General features: G+C 37.8%; 2 protein-coding genes across 4 annotated transcripts in view; both read left to right on the top strand.

The window, feature by feature from the left end:
• The window catches only part of srrm4 (serine/arginine repetitive matrix 4), a 36,419-nt gene extending 20,865 nt beyond the window's left edge, over window positions 1-15,554 (top strand). For all 3 annotated transcript variants that reach the window (XM_088410186.1, XM_088410177.1, XM_088410168.1), the window contains 8 exons: window positions 574-627; window positions 1,842-1,916; window positions 4,287-4,392; window positions 8,953-9,230; window positions 10,093-10,242; window positions 10,334-10,432; window positions 10,819-10,968; window positions 11,749-15,554. In XM_088410186.1, the coding sequence (XP_088266312.1) occupies window positions 574-627; window positions 1,842-1,916; window positions 4,287-4,392; window positions 8,953-9,230; window positions 10,093-10,242; window positions 10,334-10,432; window positions 10,819-10,968; window positions 11,749-11,953 (1,117 nt within the window). In that variant the 3' untranslated portion in view covers window positions 11,954-15,554. The remainder of the gene's footprint in view (window positions 1-573; window positions 628-1,841; window positions 1,917-4,286; window positions 4,393-8,952; window positions 9,231-10,092; window positions 10,243-10,333; window positions 10,433-10,818; window positions 10,969-11,748) is intronic.
• A 77-nt stretch (window positions 15,555-15,631) lies between these two features.
• hspb8 (heat shock protein family B (small) member 8) lies at window positions 15,632-23,412 on the top strand. Its single transcript, XM_088410508.1, has 3 exons — window positions 15,632-16,402; window positions 19,795-19,858; window positions 21,701-23,412. Exons 1-3 carry the CDS (start codon window positions 15,994-15,996, stop codon window positions 21,885-21,887), a joined length of 660 nt encoding a protein of 219 aa, XP_088266634.1. The 5' UTR covers window positions 15,632-15,993; the 3' UTR covers window positions 21,888-23,412.
• The last annotated feature ends 2,517 nt before the right edge of the window (window positions 23,413-25,929 follow it).

Below are 25,929 nucleotides of genomic sequence, written 5' to 3'. Positions count from 1 at the left end.
TCACTTGGATCTTGTACAAAATCTGACCACTCCTTGTTATGTTCTGACCTAATTAATGCAGTTTACAACATTCTGGTAATAATCCAGTCTTGTTCAAAATTATGAATTTTTGCACAATTTTTATATTACTTTCTCATGTGAATGTACTTCTTTTCTTGTATGACTTACTGAATTCTCATACGGAAGTATTATTTTTCATATTACAATTTAACGCCCTCTAGCTCGTACCATTACGGTAATTATTGTATCGTATTATAAAAATGCGTCAAAACTCGGCTAATGTGGCCGATAGATCAAGCTTCCGCGAATGGTGTTGAATACAAAAATATATATATATATATATATATATATATATATATATATATATATATATATATATATATATATATATTTGGATATGGTGACATGTGATGGCATCAGTAGGGAATTTGAAATGTTCAACTCTCAGATACGAGCAATTTTGAGTCATTCCCTGTACAGCTCAAGTCAGAAAAAATAGTTTGGAATGGTTTGCAAATGATGGTGATGACGGATGAAAATGAGGAAGAAGCTTTTTGTTGTTTTTGTTTGCAGCAGCTCTTCTCGTTTCAAACGCAAGCGAAAGGACAAGCACAAACGGAAAAACAGGTCAGTCTGTCATATTGGTTACATGCTTCCAAATTTGGAATTAATTATCGCACAAAGTGTGACATTTATTTTTGATTTCTTTTCGTTCTTATACAAAATTTACTTTTTGTCTTTCCAGTGGACATGAAATTTGGACTTAACTTTTATTCAATCATATCAAGACTTTCACATAAACTTGATTGTCGTACTTTCCTAGAATAATTTTCTTGTTGTCTTTACATCCAAAACTGTTCTCTTCCTTTTTTTTTAATATTATCATTTTAAGAAAATTATAATTTTTGGGGGTTAGAGTTAGGGTTTTGCACAACATTTTTCCTTCTTTTTTCCGTCTTTTTTAAATTATGATTTAATTCTCACACAAAATACATTTTTTTACTTTTGTATTTCAAATATGACTTTTTCCTTTTCACACAATTTCATTCAATTGTCTTTAACTTTTTCCTAGTTATGCTGTAGTACAACTGATTTGGGGTGTAAAGTCATAACACAGCTTGTATTCTTATACACATTATGCTTTTTTTTATATGTCTTCATTTTCACGCCTTTTGTTTCTTGCAATATTAGGCCATACAAAGTTTGACTTTTAAAATGACTTATTTGTTGCATGACTTCAGTCTGGTTAAATTACTACTTTGTTTTGGTAATATTCCATCTTTAGTCTCACCCAAAGTCTGACTTTCATATTATATATTTTTACAACCACTTTATTCTTGACTTTGCTTTTGTTTTTTTGGCTTTTGTTTTTTTTGTGTTTGTCTTTTTGTTGTTTTGTTTTTTGTCTTAACATTCACAAATATCATTTAAATTAGGACTTTTTCATTATATGACATTTTGGGAAACTCTTCACTGCCTCATTTTCCAACAAATTTTTAGCCTATTCACATACAAATTAAGGCTTCCTTTTGATAATTTTTTTCTAGTAAAAATATGACTTGATCCCTGTACAATTTTCAACAGTTCTCTTCACAGTACAATTTTTTTTCAGACATTATGACTCTTTTTATCATCAGACTTTTTCCTATTTCAATGGTTAAACGTCTTGATCTAGCGTCACAATTTTTCTTCAGCTTTGTTGCAAAACGTCAACTGAAAAGAGATACTGATTTTTTTCAATATATTAGTGTGTGCAAAAGGCTAGTCCACCTTGACTGTGACTAACCAAATGTCCCACGGTGCCATAAAAGCTGTGATGACGCCTTTCCATTTGTGCTCAGCCCTCGAAGCGACCGGCGTGGGAAACGCCACCGCAGCACCTCACCGTCCGACCGCCAGTCGTCGGCAGAGGACAGGTAGGACTCCGAAAACCTTGTTCACCCCTTCGGCTGGTTTCCATGTTCAGTGGCATGAAAAAGTAAATGAACCTTTTAGGATTTCTAACATTTCTGCATAAAATCACCAGTTAATGCAATCTCTTCTTTTCCAAAGAAGAGTTATATCTAAAACCGCCCAAACATTTAAAGGTTTTCATTTGTTTGGTTTTTTTTTAATGAGAATAACATGCAAGTAATGAAAAAAGGAGAGGAATAGGGAACTTCTGTCCAAGAAGATGTTGAGAGCAATTAATCAGGGTGTGCTCAATCACTGAGAAGTTGCTTAAAGATTTGGTGCTCACTATAAACACAGACCGGGGAAGAAGAAGAAGCAATCAAGAATTATTTAGTATAAACCTGGGACAGGTTACAAAACAGTCTTCATCATTCCACAGTTAGAGAAATGATCGAGAATGCAACGAGTGTGGTTGTCATGTTGTCATGTCAGTTGAGATTTGTTGTTGTGGGTTTATTGTGTGTAGTCTATTTAAGCCCCAGTGTGTTTCCAGTTAGTTGTGGGGTCGCTCTCTTTCTGTTTGACTGGCGGTCTGTCCGAGTTCACCAGCTTAAGCGTTCAGAGTATTTCCAGCCTACCTGTCTCTGTATCCCTCTGTGTTGTTCCAGTTTCGAGTTTTTTTGTTGTTACTTTGTATTGTTTTGTTCTTGTGGATGCAGTTTTAGTTTGTTATTAAATATTTCTTTTTTTTTTAGCCTCTACCTCCCAGCTTCCCGCAGCTTTTTGGGGTCGAATTTTGTGATTCCATCCCTTAACTCCTGATACCATTGGATTAGATTTAAACACTTTTATGAAAATTCGGTGACATGCAGAAATACACGTAAAAATTGTTGACAGTTCATTTTTGGCTAGTCCCTAATTCATTTAAATGTTTTTTTATTTACAAACTAAATATTTGACTTTAGGCTTGAAACTAAGTAACCAGTACTAAGTTACTATATATCGTTAACTGAGTATGACACACTAAGTATGGATTTCAATCCAGTGGGTTTTTAAACTGGAGTTTTGGCCTCAAATGATTACTCGCTGAGATTAATCTTATCATGTGGAGCAGCCAGAAAACGGAGGTGACTCTTCTTATCTTATCGCCTTGCCGCAGGAATTGCTTGCAAGATTGGCAATTTTCACAAAGATGATTTTTTTTTTTTTTCTACGCCAACGGATGGACCTGTGGTGGAAACTCCCTAATCAATCAACGGCTTGATGCTAAATAGACAATGTTGGAGTTTTTTTTTTTTTCAAATAATGATTGTGTTCTTGTTAGGCAAGCTTAAAAAGATCCAAATAAGACAAAAAACTAACAAAAGACATTTTTTGTGACAAAATTGATGTCTAAGGAAAAGACAGCAAAAACATTTAATACTCACCTGGAAAATCCAACTTTCAATGACTCCATCGCCATAAGTTGAAGAAATGCATCAAATAGTAAACATCCCACAGATTTTAATAAAACATTATTATTTTCTCCAAATTTCTTATGTCAACTGTTTTGATGCAAATGACCACATTTTCTCATATTAAAGAATATATAACGTTTCAACTCTCTATAAGTAATTTTACCTCCTTATTGTTTGGCAATTTAAAAGATTGAATATTGTGACTTTATTCTCATAAAATTAATTTCATTCCTGTGATGTTGCAACACCAATATTAGTCTTTTTCTTAAACCTTTTATATGACCTTATCAGCATCCAAATTACTGAAGAAATTCTCCCATACATTAAAGTGATTATTCATTTGTTTGTAGTATTGCAATCATTCATATACGATTAAGGTTTCACATACAATGACTACTTTTTCTCATTGTGTTTATTCTTGTACAATATAGTGATTTTTTAATGCAATATTTCATGAAAGTATTATTCTCACCCCGATATTTTTTTCTTGTAAATATTAGCTGCTCATATAAATGTGTTTATCTTAATATTATGACGTTGTCATACAAAATTGCACATTGTCATTGTAATATCGCCAATTCATTTACTTGAATAGTTATTGTTTCTTATCAAGAAATATTTTTTGTTTTTATTTGTATTAATGTAATGCAAGTTTGTTTTCATGCAAAATTAAGATATTTCTAAGTATAATAATTTTTTTTGTTTTGTTTTTCTTATATTTTTGTACAAAATTGTGACCTTATACAATATCAAGATTTTTTTTCTCATTGTGTTTCATATTCTCATAGTGTCTTCTTCCAGTGATAAAACATTACTAAGCAGTATATTTAATCGTCGTAAAATTCAAGGTTAAATATTAAGGCTTTTTTGTAGTTCAAGATTTTTTTCTTTTTTTTTAAGACAATTTTTTGACGATTTCTCGCACTGTGATTTCAGATACACGACGTACAAAAAGGAATCCCGTCTGATCTCGGAGGCCAAGTGGACAACAGGCAGCTTCTCTAAATCAATAAAAACAGCGTCCGTCATCTCAGTGGCCTCTGTAAGTCCTTCGGATCACTCTTGCGCCTATCTTTTTTCTCTTTTTGGGATTTTGGAGCTAATGGGGAAATGCGACGTATATAAACCCATGTTGGGTGAGCCCACATTCAGATTTCATGGCCCAGTTTGTTGAGGAGGAGGAGCATTCTCATTGCTCTGAAATAATCATTTTCTTTTCTTTATTTCCAAACGAGAGATTAATTTCCGTTCATTCGTACAACTTGATTTCTGTGCAAAATGTTTTTAATGGTAATAATATTCATGTATTCATTTTTCTTGTGTCATTGGCATTTATCCTCATACAAAATATTTTTAATACAATATAAAGACTTAATTTTCATTCACCAATGGGACTGTTTCTGTATAATATATGAATTGATGATGGTTCTTTTAGTATTGTAACTATTTTAATTGAGAGTACATTTTTCCCACTATGACTGTATATTACTCCAAAAAAAATTTTTAGAAAAAAATTCTAATTTTATTCTTGTTTAAAACATTTTTTCTAACATATCACAACTTTATTGCAAGTGTTGGCACTATTTTTCTTATGACATAATATGAACCGCTATTAGCTTTACTGCCATAAAAATTACAACACAAACAAGAATATTATGAAGCAATATTTGAGATTTAATGATTTTGAAATGCCAACTTTAAATTATTTAGCATAATTTCACTGGTGCTGTGTGCAAAACGCAGTGTGTTTGCAATGTTCTGGTTTGGACTCTTGATTAAGTCGGCGCCCCCTACATATGAGGCCACCACATTGCGTCCAATGTGTGCTCATAAGCAACATGTTTATTAGAACACAAAATTGCAAAATGGACGTATTTGAGCTTGTGCACCACAAACCTTAAATGGGATTAATTGGCTCGTCGATAATTCCATATGCAAATGGCCATTGGTCACCTCATGTTTGCTAAATGGGTCGCCGCTAATGTTTAACATTTATTATTCTTGTTTGGACTAACAAAAAGGAAAGAGAACATGCCTAATTGGGAACCTAATTAGCTTGGCATTGATTTCTTCAGGATTTCAATGGCCGTTTCTTTGGTCCGACTTTGAAGTAATGATGGATAAATGAAGACCGATGAACCACTTGTTTTTTTTTTTTTTCCATAAATGACGCTCTTGGTTTAAAGACATGCTAGTGCAATGGAATTGTATTAAATTTATATTTCATTCTTAAACCAACAACACCATCTAGAGGTGAAAAATATGATTTATGAGGCTTCATTTTACTACCATCGCTGTCGTGATGGGAAAATGGAGCCTTGTGAACCGCTTATGTTGCTTTTGGTTTTGAGATAAAATCTAGTGTCATGGAAACATTCAACTTTGATTGTATTTTTGAACAAAGGGTGTTATTTAGAGGAGTAAGGAAATATCCAAAGTGGTTCATGAGGCTTCATCATTACTTTGAAAAGAAAAAGGAAATATTAAACTTTATTCTGTAAAAAAAAAAAATATATATATATATATATATATATATATATATATATATATATATATATATATATATATATATATATATATATATATATATATATATATATATATACTCTGCATGTTTTTACAACCACTTTTTTGTCATGGAAAATATTTTTTATATTATAACTTTATACTTTCTACAACTCTTTTTACTCTCAAGTATTTTTTTCTACAAATTTTTAGTAGTAGTAGTTACAAATTTTATATATTTTGTCAAACCTTTGTTACCATACAAATAAAATGTTTTTTTTTCTAATGTTATTATATCATAATTTATGACTTCATAAAATACAATTGCAGTTTTTGTAATATGGTGATTTTTTTTTCTTAAAATATTGATTTTTCAATTTCTTATTTTTTCCATAATATTTCAATTTAATACTCGTACAGACATTTTTTCTGTCTGTATTTGCTTACAAACTACACGTTTTTGTGGTACAAAGTTATATTACTGTCATCACTAATATATTATCTTAACATTAAAAAACTGTATTATTTGGCTTTATTCTCATAAAAAAATTTCAAAATTACTTACTTTACTTTTGTATATCTTTTTCCTAATAATCAACAGATTTCTCGATGATTAAAATAGGTACTAGTTGCAGTCGTAACTTTAACACGATCTAAATTTTGCTGTGTTGAAAAAAGTCTGGAACAAAAACGCTCCGCTTTGCGTTGATGTCATCAAATTTTTGTTAGGGATCCAATTACGCAAAAAATGTTTAGCGATTAACAACCCTAGCAGTCAAACTGACAATATTTTTCTTTCTGTCTTGATGGCAGTTCTGTTTCGGTAGCAGAACGTATCGCGGTCTCCGCAGGTCATCTGAAATTGCCGGCGGGAGAGAAGAGTTGAATAAAAGAATCCTAATTATTGTGTGATGTCGTTCCTGCGATCAGATAGGGCTTCCCGTGCCTCTCCCAAAACAACAAGAACAAAAAGTCCAAGTGATTGTCTTTTTCTTGCCAATTCAAGTCTCTAATGATGCACTTATGTTGCCCCCTTTTTCTTACACCTTCCCTACTTAAGGAGGAAATCGTGATTGGTAAGTGGATGCTGTCCCGCGGATTGAGGGGTGTTCATGCTAGGCTAGGCTAGGCTAGGCTAATGGCAGAAGGAAAGGGGCTTGGTCATGTGCCCTTTAACGAAGCCTTTCTCCAGCTTATGCTAACGATGGCACCTTGCCCTTTTCTTTGTCTACGACCTAGAAAAACTTTTTTGCGCTGTTTGTCCGGTCCTCGGCCGACGCTGACCCTCTTTTATTCCGTCTCCTATGGGGAGTGATACGTGCTAGATTTTTGTATTCTTTCTATACTTTTTATTTCATTCTTTCTACAATTTCTGTTCCTTTCGGGAACACTGGTCCCTTGACTTACGAGTGTCCTCGGCTTCGGAGTTTTTCTTGGTTTTTTTTGTTTGTTTTTGCTTTGTGTTGCAACTGGGGATAAGCCTAGCAGACTGCTCAACAACAAAAAGAGTGCTCGGATTTTTTGATTTGGTTCAGAAGAATTTTGATAACTGAATCGAAAAACACATTGGTTTTGCTCAAGCAGGTTAACCTTTTGAACCTTTCCCATGTTTGTTTTTTTTGTTTGTTTTTTGTTAACAAAGCGTTACGTTTGAAAATGTACCGTCCTCGAATCGTATCGTATCCTTTGTGTCGAGATACGTATCAAATTAGGTATATTTCAGTTTCATGTCGCTGATGGTTTGTTTCTTTGAATTGAATCAACTTTTTTTTTTTATTTGAAGTGCCTATGTTATGCGCAGTTAATCATATTAATTTGATTAGTGTTTCTCAACCTTATTTCACTGATTCATCCCCTGTTAAATATGTTTTCAGCCAAGTACCCCTTAAGCAGTGCAAAACAGGCACTTAAAACATGCCATCAGTGTCAGATTGAATGAACTTTAGACCCTTTCAAACTTCATTTGTATTGGTCCAAAAAAAAATAATCAACCTAAAGTGTCGTCTTTCGAATCATAGAAGAAATCCGCTAACAAAAACAAATAACTTAATTATTAATAAGTATTTTTCCACAATAAAATCAAGTGTCAGATCTGTTCTCAAAAGAAATCATTGTAAATAAATATTTGTCCACAGAAAATATTAAACATAAAGCTAACTCTTTTGGAATTACAGTAGAGATCGCGTCACAAAAATAAATAATGAACTTAATAATTAATCAATATTTGTCCACAAAACAATAATCAACATAAAGTGTCTGACCTGTACTCAAAAAGAAATAATTATGAATAAATGTTTGTCCACAGAAAATTATTCAACTTTTGGGATCATAGTAGAGATGTGTTCACAAAAATAAATCATTAAGTTGACAGGTAACGAGAGGTGGCACAAGTAACTTCAAACCATTTTAGTATGGGGGAGAATCTGGCTTTTTAAAATAATGAAATTGAATGACCTCCTGAACATAGAATTTGTTTTATGAGCTTATATTTTCCTGAAACAATTAATTCAATAATCATTTTTAAAGGATTTTTCCATGTTTGTTTGTTTGTTTTATTTAAAACGTCGAGTAGCCCTCTATCAAGTACCAGCCATACTAGTACCTCCATTTGAGAACCACCGAATTAGATGACTTCATTTGAAAAGTAGCTCAATGGTGAAATCGAGTTTTTGCACAAGTGGCACAATGCCGAATGTTAATTTACAAGACGTGTTTACATTAGTTCAACTAAGACACATTTTTAGCGACGTCAACTCAGATTAACTACATTTCAAATGATTTCAGTGGAGGGACGTGATTTGACAGTACTGGTCATAGAATGGATGAAACTCTTAAGTCAAGGCACCACTGTATATGTTTTAGCGTAGAGCGCCTTTTCTTCTCTATTCTGACTGCATGGCTCAAATTTGCATGACGTCTCCTTAGCACTTCAAAATTCGAGAGGGCAAGATATTCAGTATATTTTTTGGGAAGAAAAACATTTCTTTAGTGTGTTTTCACGGGAATATGGGGATGATTTCACAGTGAATCAGGCAGCTAGCAAAGGCCGCGTAGCCGCTCAGGCCCGTGATTGTCGGCCGCTTTTGTCTGCCTGCAGGCGTCCTCGTCAAAGCTTTCCCGAGAACCAGCGCCCCGGCAGGGTGAGCGGTCGCACGACTGCGATTCCGGCAACGACACGTCGTCGCCGCCGTCCTGCGAGACGGGTGCGGCCGACAAGAGCGACCGGTTGCGGCGGCGCGTCTCCCCGTCGTCGGCAAAGCCACGGTTGGCAGACGAGGACGACGACGTCTCCGACTCTGGGAATTCGGTGACCAGCTACGCCTCCTTGTGCAAAGCTGACGGGGAAGACGGCTTGGGCTCGGGTGTCCTCAAGAGGTGATGTAATGATAGCCGTCCCTCGGCACGTTTTTAGGCCAGATGTTTTCAGAAGGCTGCCTCTCTTCAGTTTGCCACATGTACAAATCTTCCAAGGCAACAAATATGTTTATCGTTGATGAACACTTTGGAGAATCATTGACTTAATTTGAGGAGCAGTTTCATACTTTAATTCAAGACTTTAATTCAAGACTGTTTTTAATGATAGAAGGGTGCGTAGCAAATACTATGTCCTGGTGCGCACCCTGGTACAAACCCACAAAAAAATTATGTGCACCCCTGCTTATTGCATTGATGCCCATATTTTATTTGGTGTGTTTATTTTGGAGTTACTGTAGCCTACCTAGCACGTTGGTGGTGTGTTACTTTGTGTTGCGATTATATCCGTTATAATATGGTTTTGACAAAAAAAAAAAATCCTTGTACTTTTTCAAGATCCCGCATTACACAAGGACTCATTTCACTCCTACACAGTTCCTATCCATATATGCAACTTATTGCTATACTCGACTCCTCTTTCTCCGACAGCGAACGAAGGTGAATTGAAAATGGAAACTTCAAGAGAAGGCACGCATTTTTTCACAGAATAATCCACTAACCATGCGAGCTGGCAAGCTATCTTTCAAAAACATTTGGAACCACTCTTCCGCCATGGCCCCCATTGCTTAGTAAAATGAAATGAAAATATTTTTACAAGATTTTATAGGTGTAAAAATATATTTTTAATGACAATATTCTTTGGCAGCATGAAGCACTATGCATCAGTTTGGCGAAAAGGATGCTAAAAATCCTCTGACATCGCTAGTGTAACGTGCACTTAGCGAGAATGAAGTCTTAAATTTGAATTGTAATTTCGTCACAGAGAACACGAACCTTCGGGATGTCGATTCGATGCGTCTTCCAGGGGGCAGTCGAGCACCGAGTGGCATCACGAACGTAGGAGGAGCAGATCCTCAGGAAGTTCAAGATACTCTGGTAGAAGCGTTCCAAGATCGCCGGTGTCATCTACCAGGTTTGAAGTGCCTATATTGGCAAACTAGTTCCCCGAACGCAGTCGCCGATTTTTCATGGAGGCCTTGCTCTGTTGTTGGTTGTCATTGTAGCTCCCGCTCGCTGAGCTATTCGCCAGATCGGAGTTGGCGGCAGGGCAGCTTGAGCACCATAAGCTCCAGAGGCAGCTACTTCAGATACAGACATCATAGGTACGTGAATTTTTTGAATTTTTCATTTAACCTTAAAATGACATTGAAGGGACCGTCTCATTTGTAATGCTGGCCTTCCCTGGTCAACAGCATACAGTATGTATCACTAAATGTGCATCACAAAAACCATATGTACACAAGAGCATGGTTTCACATTAGATTTATACACCTTATTCATTTCTGTCATAAATAATGTGCCATTTCAGGCATTTAACGAATTTTCCCATAGACTGCATATATATATATATATATATATATATATATATATATATATATTGAAAAAAAAGAGTAAAATGAGTCCCTGAGATTGAGTCTTTTGGCACCTTAAGGAAAGTCTTTGTCTGAAAATGCATAACCAAGATCCAATGACACATCTGTCTCCACAGGTCGCGATCCAGAAAGCGCGTGTCCACTTCTAGAGAGACGGACGGCGAGCACAAGCTCAGCAGAAAGAGACGAAGACGCAAGTCCTACTCGCCCATGAGGAAAAGGAGGAGGGACTCACCAAGCTACCTGGAAGCAAGACGGATCACAAGGTACGCAAGTTCAAACAACTGTAGCAATACGAATAATTACTTTATTAGTGGAAAATAAAGCCATAAAGAAAGAAACTATCAAAATATTAAAGAAAACAGCTAGTTTAACATTAGAAAAGTATTTGAAACAAATGAACTCATTCACTGCCATTGCCATTTGTAGAGCTCAACGAGTATATGAGTTTAGACAAATTTACAAATAAATATACATACGATGTCTCGTGCAGTATTAAAATCATTTTTGGACATTATCGCCCACATCACTCTCGCTGTAATTTAGCCGAGGAATGGTTGACACCTGTTACTGTGATAACGAAGTGGTCATGCCATGTTGAACTTTCCACCATCTTGGTGGAATTTCAGCTCCGCATTAGTGTCATCAGTCCTAGTGTCAAAGGACTGGACAAATTACTGCACAAGGTTTCAACCAAGAGCTCCATCTAGAAGAGTAAAAAAATATAGCAACATTGGTTCATGAGGCTTCATTTTCCATGGTGATGGGAAAATGAAGCCTCATGAAACACTTTTGATCTTTTTTGCTCCCCTAGATTGTACTCTTGGTATGAAGACCCAATGGAAATTTAATGCATTGCCATTGCACTATGCTTCAAACCATGAGCACCACCAAGAGGAGTATAAAAATATTACAAGTGGTTCATGAGGCTTCATTTTCCCAACACTGTTTTTATCCTTTTAAGGGTGTCAAAAAGCAGAATGTTACAGCAAAGTGGAGACTGCAACACACAATTGTCAGATGATTGTGCGTTTTCTGCTCCGCAGCGCCCGCAAGAGGCCCGTCCCATACTTGCGTCGCAGCCCTTCGTCCTGCAGCAGCGTCAGCGCCACATCGCGGAGCAGTATGTTTTGGCGGCGCCGCCGTAGCGCCTCTTCCTCCTGCTCCTCCTCTTCTGGGTCATGCGGGAGCATCGGCCGCAGCTCGTCAAGGAGTTTCGGGCCGTGCCGGCGCAAAGCCGGCAGGTATTAGCTATCAAATCGACAGAAGCAAACTGCACCGAGAGACTGCCACAAGAACGCCATTGCTTTGAAAACGCTAAGGAAATTACTTATTTATATTTATTTTCAAAATTTTCAAGCAGTTGTGTTAACAAAGGTCTGAAAATCGCTGCTACTTAATACGATAATTATCACACCCCTGCACCCAGAATCCTACTGATTTTACTTCAGGACTCAATAATTTATTCCAAATCAATACTATAGTTTTATCCCATAAATTACTTTCCAGCTTTTTAGTTTTTTTTTTTTTTTTAGGGGGGATAATTGCTAGTCTGACCTCAAACACTTGTTGGCAAGTGTCAGCAGAGGATTCCTATTGATTGTATTGGATGCCAGAACCAAAAAAAAACCAAAAAAACAATCAAAATCAAAAGTGTTGAGTTATTGTCGGACACACATAACTGCTTATTGCCACTCACTTATCTGTGTTCATCCACTCCACCGGCCACTTCCATGTCGACAATTACGTTACAACACGTGACAAATGCAACAATGGCCATTTTGAGAAAATTACCACTCCAAATTACTTAAAAGTTTTCCAAAATAAAGCAGCAGTTCAATTTTATTGAACTTCTAATAATACTTTGTGTTTAGTCGACTGGGATGCGTTAAAATTCCACTCAAAAATTCCCTATCCGTTCTGAAACAAATGCTTTTTTTTTTACTTTGTTTCTAATCACCATACAGCGGTTTTTAATAGTGGACTGCGTAGTTGACTCTCAGTCTTAAACAACAATTAAAAATTTCCAAATCTCCACATCTCATTTTTCACAAAGTGGACTATGCAGTTGACAAAGTATATATCATTTTACAAGCATATCGTTGACTTTTGGCTCAAACAATGAAGGGAATATTTAACAAATACTCTTTAACGGACGGCCATTTCCTTGTTTTCACGTTGGTGGAAAAACACAAAATGGCAACGGTGTCTCCAAGCACAAATGTCAAAAGAATCTCTCCTGTGATTGAGTGTAAACAATCAAATGTCAGCGTGCCCACGGAAGGAAGCACAGTATCACTGAAATCGATTGAGAAGAAAAAATACAATTAAAACATACATTTTTAAAGGACGTCAACCGGAAGCCCGGGGGAAACTGCTTATGAATTGGATTGAATATTAATGTAGCGTCACCAAAGGCATACATATTTATGGCTTATTTCAATGTTTATTGCTTTGTTGTAGTGGCCAAGCTACAACATGTCCATTTCTTGTTTCCAAGGAAATTAAAAAAGAAAAAGCTGACCTTTTGGTTTATTAAAAAAAAAAAAAAAAAAAGATGAATTGTTTGACATATAGAAGAAGGAGCTGCTTAGGGGAAAGTCTAGGCTACAATTAGCATCGCAGCTAGCAGGAGAATCTGGATTTGACGTGAATACACAGAATAGCCACCAGCTGACATTTTTTTTTTCAATGGAAATTCCTGCGCTCAGCTAGCCTTGCAGCTAGCGACGGCTAATGTGGTAGTTTTTGTGGCAAATGTTTGCTTTTCAAAACAAGAGAAAGTAAGCATTTTGAGAGTGTGTTTTGTTTGTATTCTTACTGAGAGTTATGTGAGAGTACTGAAAAGCCATGTATGGACTATCTTTGCGTTTATGAGGAATGACTATGCACTGAGTTAGTACAAGTTGACGAGCTAATCTGCGCCAGCATTTTGATTTCCAGAAAAAAAAGAAGTACCTGTAGTTTTTACTTTGTGTTTGTTTACTTCCTTACCAAGAACAATGTGAAAATACAATAGCCACCTAACTGCTTTTTAAACTGTTAAGTGAAACGCCACAGCTATAAGTAGCATAGCAGCTAGCAAGCTAGTCTGGAATCTTGTGCGCCAACATTTTGGATTCCAAAAAAGAATGAAATAAGTCATTTGGCATTTGATTGTTTTGCGGTATTTTCTTGCAAGAGTCATATGTGAGAATATCATCGAGGAGAAATTCCTATGTACTCAGTTAACGTCATTCCGAGCTAGCTAATCAAGAAGCTAGTGGCCGATTTTTTCATGTAACATTGTCGTTTCCAGAAAAAGAATTTAGGCAATTTGATATTTAATTTGTCTGCTTTCACGATGAAAGCTTTGTGAGATTTTCAAATGAGCACCTACTGTAGCAACAATGTTGGAAGATGAAGGGGTACATTTTAGCTGTTAACTTTTATGCCACTTTCGGCTTCCGAAAAAGAAGAAAAGAAGAAATTTGATTCATTAACTTTTTTGGTTTACAGGAAAATACTAAACTGCAGCCAATGTTAGCTTGTAATTGAAATGTCTAGGCCAGCTTTAGCAGAGCAGAAAACATGCTAATCTATAAGATTGTGCACCTATCCATTCATTTCCAAAACAACAACAACAAAAAAATTGATTTGTTGAGAACACTGAAGAGCCGCCTAGTTACTAAGTCAGCATGTAAACGTTAATGCCTACACTACAGTGAGCATGCCGTAGGAGCTAATCTGTAAACCTTTTTTAAAATCCCTTCTTGTCCAAAAAAAGAACAAAATAAAGATTTTACTATTTGTTTACATTCTTGCCAGAACTTGTGCAGATGCCAAATAGCAACATTTAAAGTGATAGTGTGTAAGATTTAGTCCATTTTTCATTACGGCCAGCAGGAGACGCTGCATTTACCATTGTCCTTAGCTATAACAAACATGGCCGCCCCCGGAGAAGTGCCACTCATTATGTAATATAATTTAATGAAAGTAGACCTATGATTATATTTAAAACATATTGTTGGTCATTAACAGCACATTCATTTGCAAGTTTTTCAAATGTATTTCTTTTTAAAACGGTCTACATCTTACACATTGTCCCTTTAAGAGGAGTTCCTGTCTGATAAGAGAGCTAATTTATTATAGTTTGCCAATGAAAAAAAAATGTATAAATATGTACAGAGGAATGAGATTATTTATTCTTACTTTGTCGCAGTCTTGTGATCGTGTCGGTGTAAATATATACTTGTAAGAACTGTAAATATGACAAATGTGTGTTATATGGAACTTTCGTGTTTTTGAACAATGTGACAAAATGCCAAATGTTTATTCTCAATTTTTTTTTTAATAGTACCATGAAGTTGCAGTTTTAAATTGGTCTCTTCTTTTTTTATAATCTGTTTGATTGTTTGTTTGTTTTTAACTTAGAACACTATTTAATAAATCTTGGTGTGTTTAAAAAAATATATTGACTCCAAACCAAAAAAAAAAATAAATAAATAAAAAATAGTTAAAAACACCGAAAAATATTGAGGGGAAAGACTGCAACTAAGCAAATGTGCAGGCAGATAAATGGGGTAATTTTACTTTACAGTCTTTCATTTAATAACAATGACTTTCAAAGGAAACATTTGAATGATTTTTTTTTTTTAAACAAAGTACTTTTTTGCCACCTTTTCTTTTCTGTCGAAATGTATTTTTCCCACCGTGGTTAAAAGACGATACAAGTATTTGTTTTTGCGTGATTTGTTTTGATTGGTGGTCCACATCTCCTTGTAAGTGTCTTTCATATGTTGCGTTGACGTGAAATGAGTGTGTGTCAACAATAAAGATGAGCAAAAGCCTCTTGTGGAGGTGAACAAGCAAATCGCTGCGTGTTCCTTTTGCGCGCTGACATCAACCGCTTGACTCGTCTTCTATTCCGGCCCGGATGACTCATTCAAGTAAAGGGGTACAACGCTGTAAAAAGTGTCCCCTCTAAAAGTTTTCACAAACTTGAATTAACTTTTCCCGTGCGTTTTATCTCAGAAAATAGCACCAGGGAGTGTGTTTGCAATGAGCGGAAGTGGATCGGGTTGGCTGTTGGAAGTTTTTAGGGACGCCCAAAGGGTTTTGGGAAAGAGCCGCTGAGTGATTCTTTACAGTTTTCCGCACGCGTCGAGTCGCTTCCAGAGAGTGGACGCGCTATAAAAGGAAGGCCGCAGGCGGGGTCTGCCATTGGCCGCTTTTCTACTTTGGATTTGGACGCCGATGCGCAGGCCGCTCAACAAGTGAAGTAGCCCAGCTTGTGTTGACTTTGATCGGACATGGCCGAGGGAGACTTTTACACGGTGGGCGGGCGCCAGAGGTTCCCCCGCGACCCCTTCGGAGAGTCGATGGCTTCGCGGTTCCTGGCGGACGATGACTTCGGCATGCCGCCTTTCCCGGATGACCTATCCATGGACTGGCCCGGTTGGGCCAGGCCGGGTCGGCTGAGCTCCCGCCTGGGCTCGGCGGCGGCGCAGCCCTTCGGGAGCGGCCTGCGGGCTGCCTTCCCGGAACGCCGGCGGCAGTCTCCGGGGCCGTCGCTCTTCGCCGCCGGACACTACGGCGAGCCCTCGCCCGCCGCCGCTGCGGGCGCTGCGGGAGACCCGTGGAAGGTGTGCGTCAACGTGCACAGCTTCAAGCCGCACGAGCTCAACATCAAAACCAGGGAAGGATTCGTGGAAGTGTCGGGTGAGCCCCCCAAATATTTCGTATCAGTAGAAGTAGTTGTTGGTTTTGGGATGTCGTGACGGTTTTCGCATAAAACAAACGTACTCTAGCATTTAGCTATATTTTATTATTATTTTTCAATATTTTATTTCCGTAAATTGTGCAGGTTAGTTTTTTTTTTTATCCAAAATATATTCCTACGATTTTAACAATTTTCGATTTTGACCAAAAAGATCGTATTTTGATGTTTTTCTTTTTTTTTTTTCATTACAAAATAAATATCCTTCAAAAATTCTCACATTGCTTTTCCAAATCTTGAAATTAAGTCTCGTTTCCTAATTGAAGAAAACAGTGCAGGTAAAATCAATAATTGCTACGACTTTCTCATTTAAGTGTTTTAATTTTTTCAGATTTTCTGATTCTTACTAGACCATTGATTTTAAAAGTCAATATTTCAATTGGCATTTTGTCTATTTCCCTAATTATGAATTTTTTTGAAATTTTAAATGATTCATTTGTAGTTTTTAACCTTTTAATAGTTAATTTGTCCATTGTCACACTGACTTTAGAATGTTTAGAATTTTAGACATTGGCTTGGAAGTGAACTTCATTTCATGAAATCTTCTAAAAACATTAAAATAAAATGAACACGTTTGACTGGTTTATCTGGTATAATGCACTTTATGTAGCGCTCCCAGCAGGATGCAAATTTCTCTCCGCACCTCACTTATTTGTGGTTTAGTTGGTTAGGTTTGGTAGGAATCTTTTTCTGTCCTATTGTTGGGTATTGTGGAGTACTGAACATAACCAGGAAACAGAAAAGCAATGCATATTGATTATAATTCAGGTTTATAAAAACTAAAATTGAATGTATATAAACATTGATTTTTTTGTGTGTTTTTACTAACCAGAAAATACAAGGTTGTTTTGATGTATTTGGGTCGATTTGAACCACCATTTTTAGTCAAAACAACCCCATTTTGGGGATTGCCTTGAACAGAACTCCTGTCATGCTATTTTGATGTATTTCATTTGATTGTTTGCATAACTGCAGTTGAGCACGCAATTGCGGAATCTGCCGGGCAACTAGCTTGAGAAAGCAAGTCTTGCTGAATAATTTCTCAGTCGCGGGCGGACTTTCCAGGGTTCTCTCCAGCTGGAACTCGGACACCTGTCGCGCATTCCTGAAGCGTCGCTGTCATTCCCTCAGCGTGAGGCGACGGCGAGCTGGATTTAGCTTTGGACTGAGCGGCACAAACCGCTCCGCTGTCGTCAAAGCGCTGGACAGAATGTTCTGGAAGTTTCGTGTTCTTCGTGTTTGCGCTCGTTGTGTTCTGTCGCTCTTTGTGAAAGAGCAAAAATGCGCAAACTTGAATGCTTTGTCGAGTTTTAGGGACCCGTCCCATTGAACGCCCTCGCCCCTTACAAAAGTGTGCGGTATTTCAGTTGCTTGGTTCAGTCAGCTGCTGTCACTGGAGACTCGACCTCATTCTAAAAGTGTGACAAGCATGCGAGGAGGAGCTTGCGCAGAGTAGGAAACGGAAATCCAGATTTGAGCAGCCTGAGTCAGCTGCGAGTCGGTGAACCTTTTCCTCAGAGACAGCCTCTAACTGAACCTGACTTTTGATTTTTTTGGGCCAGTTAGGTTTCCTGAATTTTGGTAGGCGTGTCTATCATGTGAAGACGTACAATAAGCCATGCCAGAAAGTCAGCCATTTTGGCTTTCAATGGTTTCTTTTCAAACTCGTCCTTACCGTTTTGAAAATCCAGCCCTCAAAGCCAATTGCAATTTGTTACCGCTTTTCATTGAATGTATCTACATATATCTGTTTGAATAACATTATTTTGAATGCAAAATATGTACCGTGGGCCCCCGTGTTACGAGATTAATCCGTTCCGCGGTTGGGCTCGTAAGACGAATTCACCGTATTACAGGTATTCCAAACCTATGTTAAATAGCTAATGCATTTTTGAACCCCAGGTAAAAACATCAAAATTGTACATACATATTAAAAATTGGTACCAAAATAGTATAGTAAGTGCTACGTATATATAATATACATGTATACAATCAGTAAACATCACAAATCAAAAATATAGAAAGGATTTATTTACCTTTGAGTGGCACTTGTTATGCTAGCTTCGTATTTCTTGATTATCTCCAGCTTAGTTTACATATAAATCATCTTCTTCTCTCTTTGGAGTCACTAGCAATCTCGGGAGCCATAGCTAACCCTTTCAACTTTGAATTAACCAGTAAAATGCACTATAAATACGGTTTTGTAACTATTTGCGATTAGAACAAAGCTTTACCGTTCCGCCATTTTGAAATGAGTGAGGCTGACCAATAGCAGGCCAGCATCTCTGTGAAGAGATGCTGACCAATAGCAGTCCGGCACTGTAGTGACACGTTGCATGGGGGCAGTTCGGCAACAGAACAGAAAATAAGTGTAATTACCTAAAAAACGCCTGCAGATGGAGAAAAAAAACAACACAAATTCAGCCAAGCTCCTAGGGTCATGACAGTTGTTTTTGTCGCAAAGCCGGAAAACTATTAAGACAAGACAAAAAAACTCAGTTTCCCACGTCGCAACATGAAAAAAAACATAAGCCAGGGACGCTGTAACATGGGGGTCCACTGTACGCGCAATATAAAATAAGGAATGAAAATGACTTTTTCATATGATAGCACTCATATTTACATAGACATAGCACACAATATTTTGTCGGCCTCGAAAGATGAGTGAAAATGCTAAATATGCTGGCCCTCTAGAGGTTTCCTTTTCTGATAACGCTTGGCACTGAAAGAGTTCAAATCCAGTTAAAATACTAAATTCACTGGGCAACATTACATTTTGCAGGCATGTTCATCATGGGTATCTCCCCAGCCCAGCTTGAAACAAAAAATCTCAAACCAATTCCCCTAAAACATTTTACCTAAGATGAACTTGTCGAGGTTTGTGTTTCGAGTAACTCATTCCTTCACAAGGTCAGCTATTGACCAAACGTCTCGAGTTTGCTCTTGACACACGTGCAGAAGCTTCCAGAACATGTTACACAGCAGCTTTGGAATGTGCGCTCTCCCTCCTCCGCGATCGAGCGCACAAATCAGAACACTTGTTGAAACGGCAGCAAGATGAGTGTTCTCCTGAGCTTTTTACGCACGTCCAGCACTCGAGGAAGGCGATGAGGTTGAAGCGGGCCACGTAGCCGGCGGCTCACTTGACATTTTGCAGCTGCTCGCAGGCCGGAGCGTTATGGAAGACATCAACGGAGCTTGACAGAGGGACGAGGGGGAGCGGGGATGCGAGTGTACTGGAGGGGTGTGATCGCCCGAAAAATAAGAAGAAAAAGGACGAACGCTTGCAATGTTTTTGTCTTCTCCAAGCACTGAGTTGTCTTCTTCCCGACAGGAAAACATGAAGAGAAGCAGGAGGAAGGAGGAATTGTAACAAAGAATTTCACCAAGAAGATTCAGTGAGTCATATTATGTGTGGCTGCATGTAAAGAAAGCGTTACAAAAACATATGCATGTCCGTTCAGGCTGTTCAGGGACCAGCGTTCAAATCCAGCTTCCTGTGTGGTGTTTGTATGATCTCCCCATGCCCCCATGCGTTGTCTCCGGGTGCTCCCGCTTCCTCCCACACTCCAAAAACATGCGCAGCAGGTGAATTGGACATACTAAATTGTCCTGATTGGGCGGTTGTTGGTCCCTGTGTGACCTGCAATTGGCTGCCAATCGGTTCAGAGTATCCCTCGCAAAATGTATAAAAATGTTAAATTTGTAAATTACATTAAGTCAATCATTAAAATGAATTACAAAAGCTTTTAATTTCATGAGAAATTCCTAGCGCAAACAAAAATGCGAACGAACATGATGAAGATAAGAACTAATATTAGCTAGCATGTTATCCACAGTCACAAGTTGTTGGATCAACAAACTAATTTTGGCCTCATTATCATACTCAACATTCTTACAAAGAAATTACAATTTACAGACAGTCGTGGGCCAGATTTCACAGAGACAAAACAAGGTGTGCATCACCAACTGACTGCTTTTAGAACCTCACCATTCTTCTCACTATAAAATGTAATATCAACAGCGGCCAGAGGCGGCGCCAAAAAACCGATCAAGTCAAACAAAGCACAAATGATTGAACTGTTAAAACTAAATCAGTTCCAAAACATTATTTCGGGAGCGGTCCACGCGGCCTGGTACCAGTTGATCCACGGAACGGTACCGGGCCATGGACTGGTGGTTGGGGACCACTTGTTTACGTTATTTTAACGCTTATCCAATAGGACTGTGGGATGTGTATTAAATGTATTACTACTACTATGAACTGTGTTATCTGTACAACACAAGTGATGGTTCCAACCCCATTGATAAATGAAAGAAATTTCACTAATCAACACCGATAAGGCACAAGCAAAAATAATTTCAAGCGACTACGTCTTAAATCTCATTGAGAGAATGCCAAGAGCGTGCAAAGCAGTAAAGAGCAGCAAAGGTGCATGTTTTGAAGAAATGATAAATAAAACATGTTTTCGGTTATTTTTATTAATTTATTTTTGTTAAGTGCATATCTCCACATGTGTTCATTAATAGATTTCGCTCCGATTAGAGAGATGCCAACTCAAGGCTATAAATAGTCGCTGTGAGTTCAAACTGGAGCATCTGGTGCTTCTTCCTTCGTCTTTTTTTTGATGAGGAAAATTCCAAGGCCAGCTGATGTTTACGTTAACTTGCGCGTCTTTGCGATGGCCTTATTTGGCAACGGTGTCTCACGGCAACTTTTTTTTTTTTTTTTTTTTAAATCAAGGTTATGCTCCATTTTTGGAATGCGGGAGGAAGCCGGGGCTAAGTAAATGCAATACGTGTAAGCTGTAAAGGCCGTGAAGGAAATTCAATTATTTCATGAGATAAAATACAAGTATATTTAAGGGGGGAAAAAGCACGTTTTATATTTGGGGTAAAAACAACAACAATCATAGTGGTTATATGCTGGATAATGATATTTAAAAGCATATAGAGAACAAGGGAGAAGGACTAAATCAGCTATGTACTTCTTCCTACTCTTCGTACATGTAAAATGTCCTAAATTAACACTAAATTTTCTCATTTTGTTCATCCTGTTTTTGTTTTATTGCCTACTTTATTATTTGATCGATTATAAAGTGTAGTCTGCTCGGGGAAGTGAACAGAATAAGAATTTCATTGTGTAGTAATACGATGCATATGACAATAAAACTCCCGAATCTCGAATCCTTAATCTGTAAACCACGCTAAGATAAAGATCTCCATTTGTCTACTGCCAGGATCCCAATGGACGTGGACCCCTTGACGGTGTTCGCCTCGCTGTCGCCCGAGGGCGTGCTCATCATCGAAGCTCGCCAGACGCCGCCGTATTACCTCTTCAGTGAGGACGCGCCGCTACCGCCGCCGCCGCCACCTGAGGAGGATGCAGACTCGGCACTTAATCTCCAGGAGGCGCCGGTGCATTAAACAAAAGCATCCCGCTTTCTTCTTTTACCTCCAATTCAGCAAATGTTAGAAATTGATCTGTTTTTTGTTTGTTTGTTTGTTTGTTTTCCACCTTGTTTGCATTTGATGAAAACTGTGTGAGGGTCATGGTGTTGCATATTATTGCGCAACACCATGGCATCCAAAAACTAGTCACACACATTATTGCGCAATACTGTACATTAACATCATGGAAAGGATGAAGTCATGCATTGCACAATACAGCGACGTCATTAAAGGAACGACGTTGTGTTGATTGCGCAATAGCATGACCTCGTCCAAAGAATGATGTGGCGCATGGTTATATGATATGACATCATGTCAAGAATGAAGTAGCTCATAATTAATTCAAGAATATTGTCCAATGATTGCACAATATGGTTACATGATGCTAAGAAAGAAGTAACGCATGAATGCTTAATGTCATGATGTCATGCACGAGTGAAGTTGGTCAAGTTGGTGTCATGTAGGGCTGCCCGATTATGGCCAAAATAATGATCACGATTATTTGGTTTATATTGAAATCACGATCATTAATCACGATTATTCATCATGTTTGGTCAAACGTCTAATTGTTGCCCTTTTCCTTTTCTAAAACAAGCAGTATATAAACAAGGCTTCAAAGTGTAATACAAATAATAATAAACTAAAATAAAGTAAATAATTGGAGGTAAAAACTTGGCACACAGGGCAACACAGCTAACTTACTTGCAAACCAATGAAAACAGTAAGCCTACTTAAAACCAAGCACATTGTTTTTAAGTAAATTGTGATTAATTAACAGTCAAGATGTCATTTTCAGTCATTTCACACCGAATTAATTCCATTTTTTTTGCCAATCGGATTTTTTATCAATTGACAGCTAGCACTGTAAATATTAGGAATCAAGTGACAAATTCAGCGCCATTTCACACTGGTAAATAATATATTAGGGTGAGAAAAGCAGAGGCATTTGTCTTGCAAACATGGGGAAACATTGCCCCCTGGTGGTGATGCTTGATTTGATTAGGAATCAAAAAATGCTTGACTTTTTAAATGCTAATATACTGTACAATGGTAAAATATTAAGATCAACTTAATTTATCGTGGCAGCCAATATCGTGATCGCTAGTAAAACTCGATTAATTGTGCATCTCTGGTGTCATGGTATTGCGCAATACCATCGGCACATTTTTCAAAAGCCATCAAAAATCAGCTTTTTTTTTCAGGATAATGTTTGAATGTTTTTGTCTCATTTTATGTTCAAATGTGTCACAACATTGTCATGAAAGGATTAATATAGGCCGAATAAATCAGGCAACTCATTAATCCTGGATCCTTGGATCCTCCTTTGTGTCAATCCAAGCAAATAGTGAAGAACAACAAAATTGTCTCACGGTATGCCAATGTATGCAGTTTTGTAAATAGAATTGATCTGGATTTTTCATCTTAATGTGTGTGTATGTGTGTTTTTTTTTCTATGATTTTTTTGGGGGGGGTTCTGATCCAATAAAAGACAGCCAGCTAATTTGCATGCTTGGTCTTTTAATCTTTGTAGAAATCTTGCTGAGCACGTCCTCTTTTTATGGATCCGCTCTGTTTTTTTCCACTCACTGTTCAATTACTCAGGCAGTCCACATCAATCTTTCTTTGCTTGGGTCCTTGTTGCCGTGGCAGCATCATCATCCCTTATGGTTATCGCTTAAGTTTTTAAGATCGATTTAGAAATTGATATATATATATATATATATATATATATATATATTAAAACAAGTTGGTGTTTTTAAAAAGCAACGACTGTGAGAATTTGACTAATGTGGCGAAATGAAGTAACATGAGTGTGACCCGGGGTCACGGATGGTGTCCCGCACTTGCGGATTTGACCCGCAATCAAACATTTCCAACGTTTTCCACTCTGCCCTCAATACCACAATGCTACGCTATGAGTGGATCTATTGATGCTGTGGCTGCTCGTCTCTGGCAGCCCGCGGCAGCTTTTTCCGCCCTTGCTATCTTCTCAAGTCACCTGAAAAGATAAACACAGCAATATGCTGCTCTTATTAGCGCATCCACTCTTAAGATGCCCCCGTAGAGCTTTGCAACATGAACACCACGCAGCTGCGTGTTCCTTCCAGGTGTTCGTACACCATCACACTGCATCTCAACCCTTCGCCGAAAAAAAAAGCGTGCTTTGACGCCAAGGAGAGATTTGAGGCAAATTAACTCATCCATCAACACAAGCCAAAGGGGGGACAGGCTGGGCTGAGAGCCGGGTGGAGTCTTGACACTCCGTGCGGTGGAAAACACTGCTGAGTCATTTTGCAAATTCATAATGGGCCTACATTAGTTTCCTTGAGGACAAAAACAATAAACGAAAAATAGTTTGAACCATACATACAGTGGAAGCTAGTCACTCAGAGTGGAAACTCATTTTTTTCTGGCTTACATCACAAATGTGTTTATGAATTTCTGCGGCCCGCTCTGACAAAAGGGTCTGCATGTTGGCGATAAAAAAAAATCATGTAAATGACAAATATAGATCGCTAATGATTTTTTTTCAAAAATACACTTCAAGCGCTCTTCTCATTTCCCAGCCGTGAAAAGGTTAGAATTGTAGTCAAAGCGTTTGAAAATGTGTTTTTATCCAACTAGCTAGTTAGAAAAGCTGCCTCCAAATAAGCCAGACATCCCGAACTTCACAAATGTCTTACAGTGTTCCCTAGCTACATTTATTGCGGCTTCACTCATTGATTGATTGACTTCATTGATGACCATAACTTCCTATTGCACTTTTACGTCGCCAGTTTTCACAGTTTTTATCATCAAACATAGCAATTTTATTGTGTGTTTGGATATATACTGTATATATACATACATGCTGTATTTTATTTTTATATATACATACATGCTGTATTGTATTTTTATGTGTTTGGCTGTACTTGTGATGAACTGTATGTTCTTTGTGTACAGAAACTTTCAAAAGATGTGTTGAGCTCTCCCACACCCACACAAAAAGTTTGTCCTGGTAATGACCACATTTGCATGTGTGTTGCTCTCCCAGCAAGATGAAGTTGTTTTGCAAATTCAGCTCCACCCTTGATGTGCCTTATTTACATAGCAAAGTTAGCAGCTGACAGGCGAATTAGGATGTGAGCTAAAATTCTTCCTGCCGATCGGCTCGCCAAATGCTGGGCATGCCAGTGTGAACTGTGGAAAGTGGATCAAAATATCTCGGTCCTTGACATGCAATAACATTTTAATTCATTTCCATTGCACTAGCATTTATCTTTAAATCAAGAGCACCATCTTGAGAGGTTAAAAAATATCCAAAGTGATTCATGAGGCTTCATTTTCCCATCACAATCTAAAGGCTCATCCTCACGAAATATAGTTTGTCTGTTCTGGGATCTGTTTCTGTAACGAGTCTGATGGAGTTTGTTTGATTTAATTTCAAATGGAATTTGGATCAATGCAGTGTGGCATGGAATGAAACTTGGAGAGCTGTTGGTTACTCTTGCAGTGAGTGTGTGTGTGTGTGTGTGTGTGTGTGTGTGTGTATGTCCTGAAGGCAACACACGTCTGCCACTGAATAAACTGTGGCCTTTGCCCATGCGCGCGCGCGTGTCCCCTTAGGGCTTTGAAGGCTCGACTTGCACGGCGCTGACATTTATGACTAGTCCACACACACAAACTGCGTATGTTCATTATCCATTCCGGTGCTGTGTTGCCATTTCCTGCACAACTCCAGGTAATCACTGAAATGGCTCCTGCATGACTTTTGGGCAAAATGCTGTGGACGCAACACACTACCATACTCTGTCCATATCAGTCTGGTATATGGATGAACAAAATGCAAAAAATAAAAAGCTCAAAATACAAAATTTAAAAAAAATGTCAATTCGGGATTGCCTATATGATCTTTTAGAAAATCATTATATTTTGGCTGTTATTGGGTCATGTAAGGGCAGAACGGTGGAAGAATTGGCAAGCACGTCTGCCAATTCCAGCTCGCCCTGGACTTCATGAGAGGAGTTTCCTTTTTCTC

Source organism: Hippichthys cyanospilos, chromosome 1 (genome assembly GCF_059441005.1).
Source record: "Hippichthys cyanospilos isolate Australia breed blue-spotted pipefish chromosome 1, RoL_Hcya_1.0, whole genome shotgun sequence".
In the NCBI taxonomy this organism is placed as follows: domain Eukaryota; kingdom Metazoa; phylum Chordata; class Actinopteri; order Syngnathiformes; family Syngnathidae; genus Hippichthys; species Hippichthys cyanospilos.
This window is presented reverse-complemented; position numbering and strand designations above follow the sequence as displayed.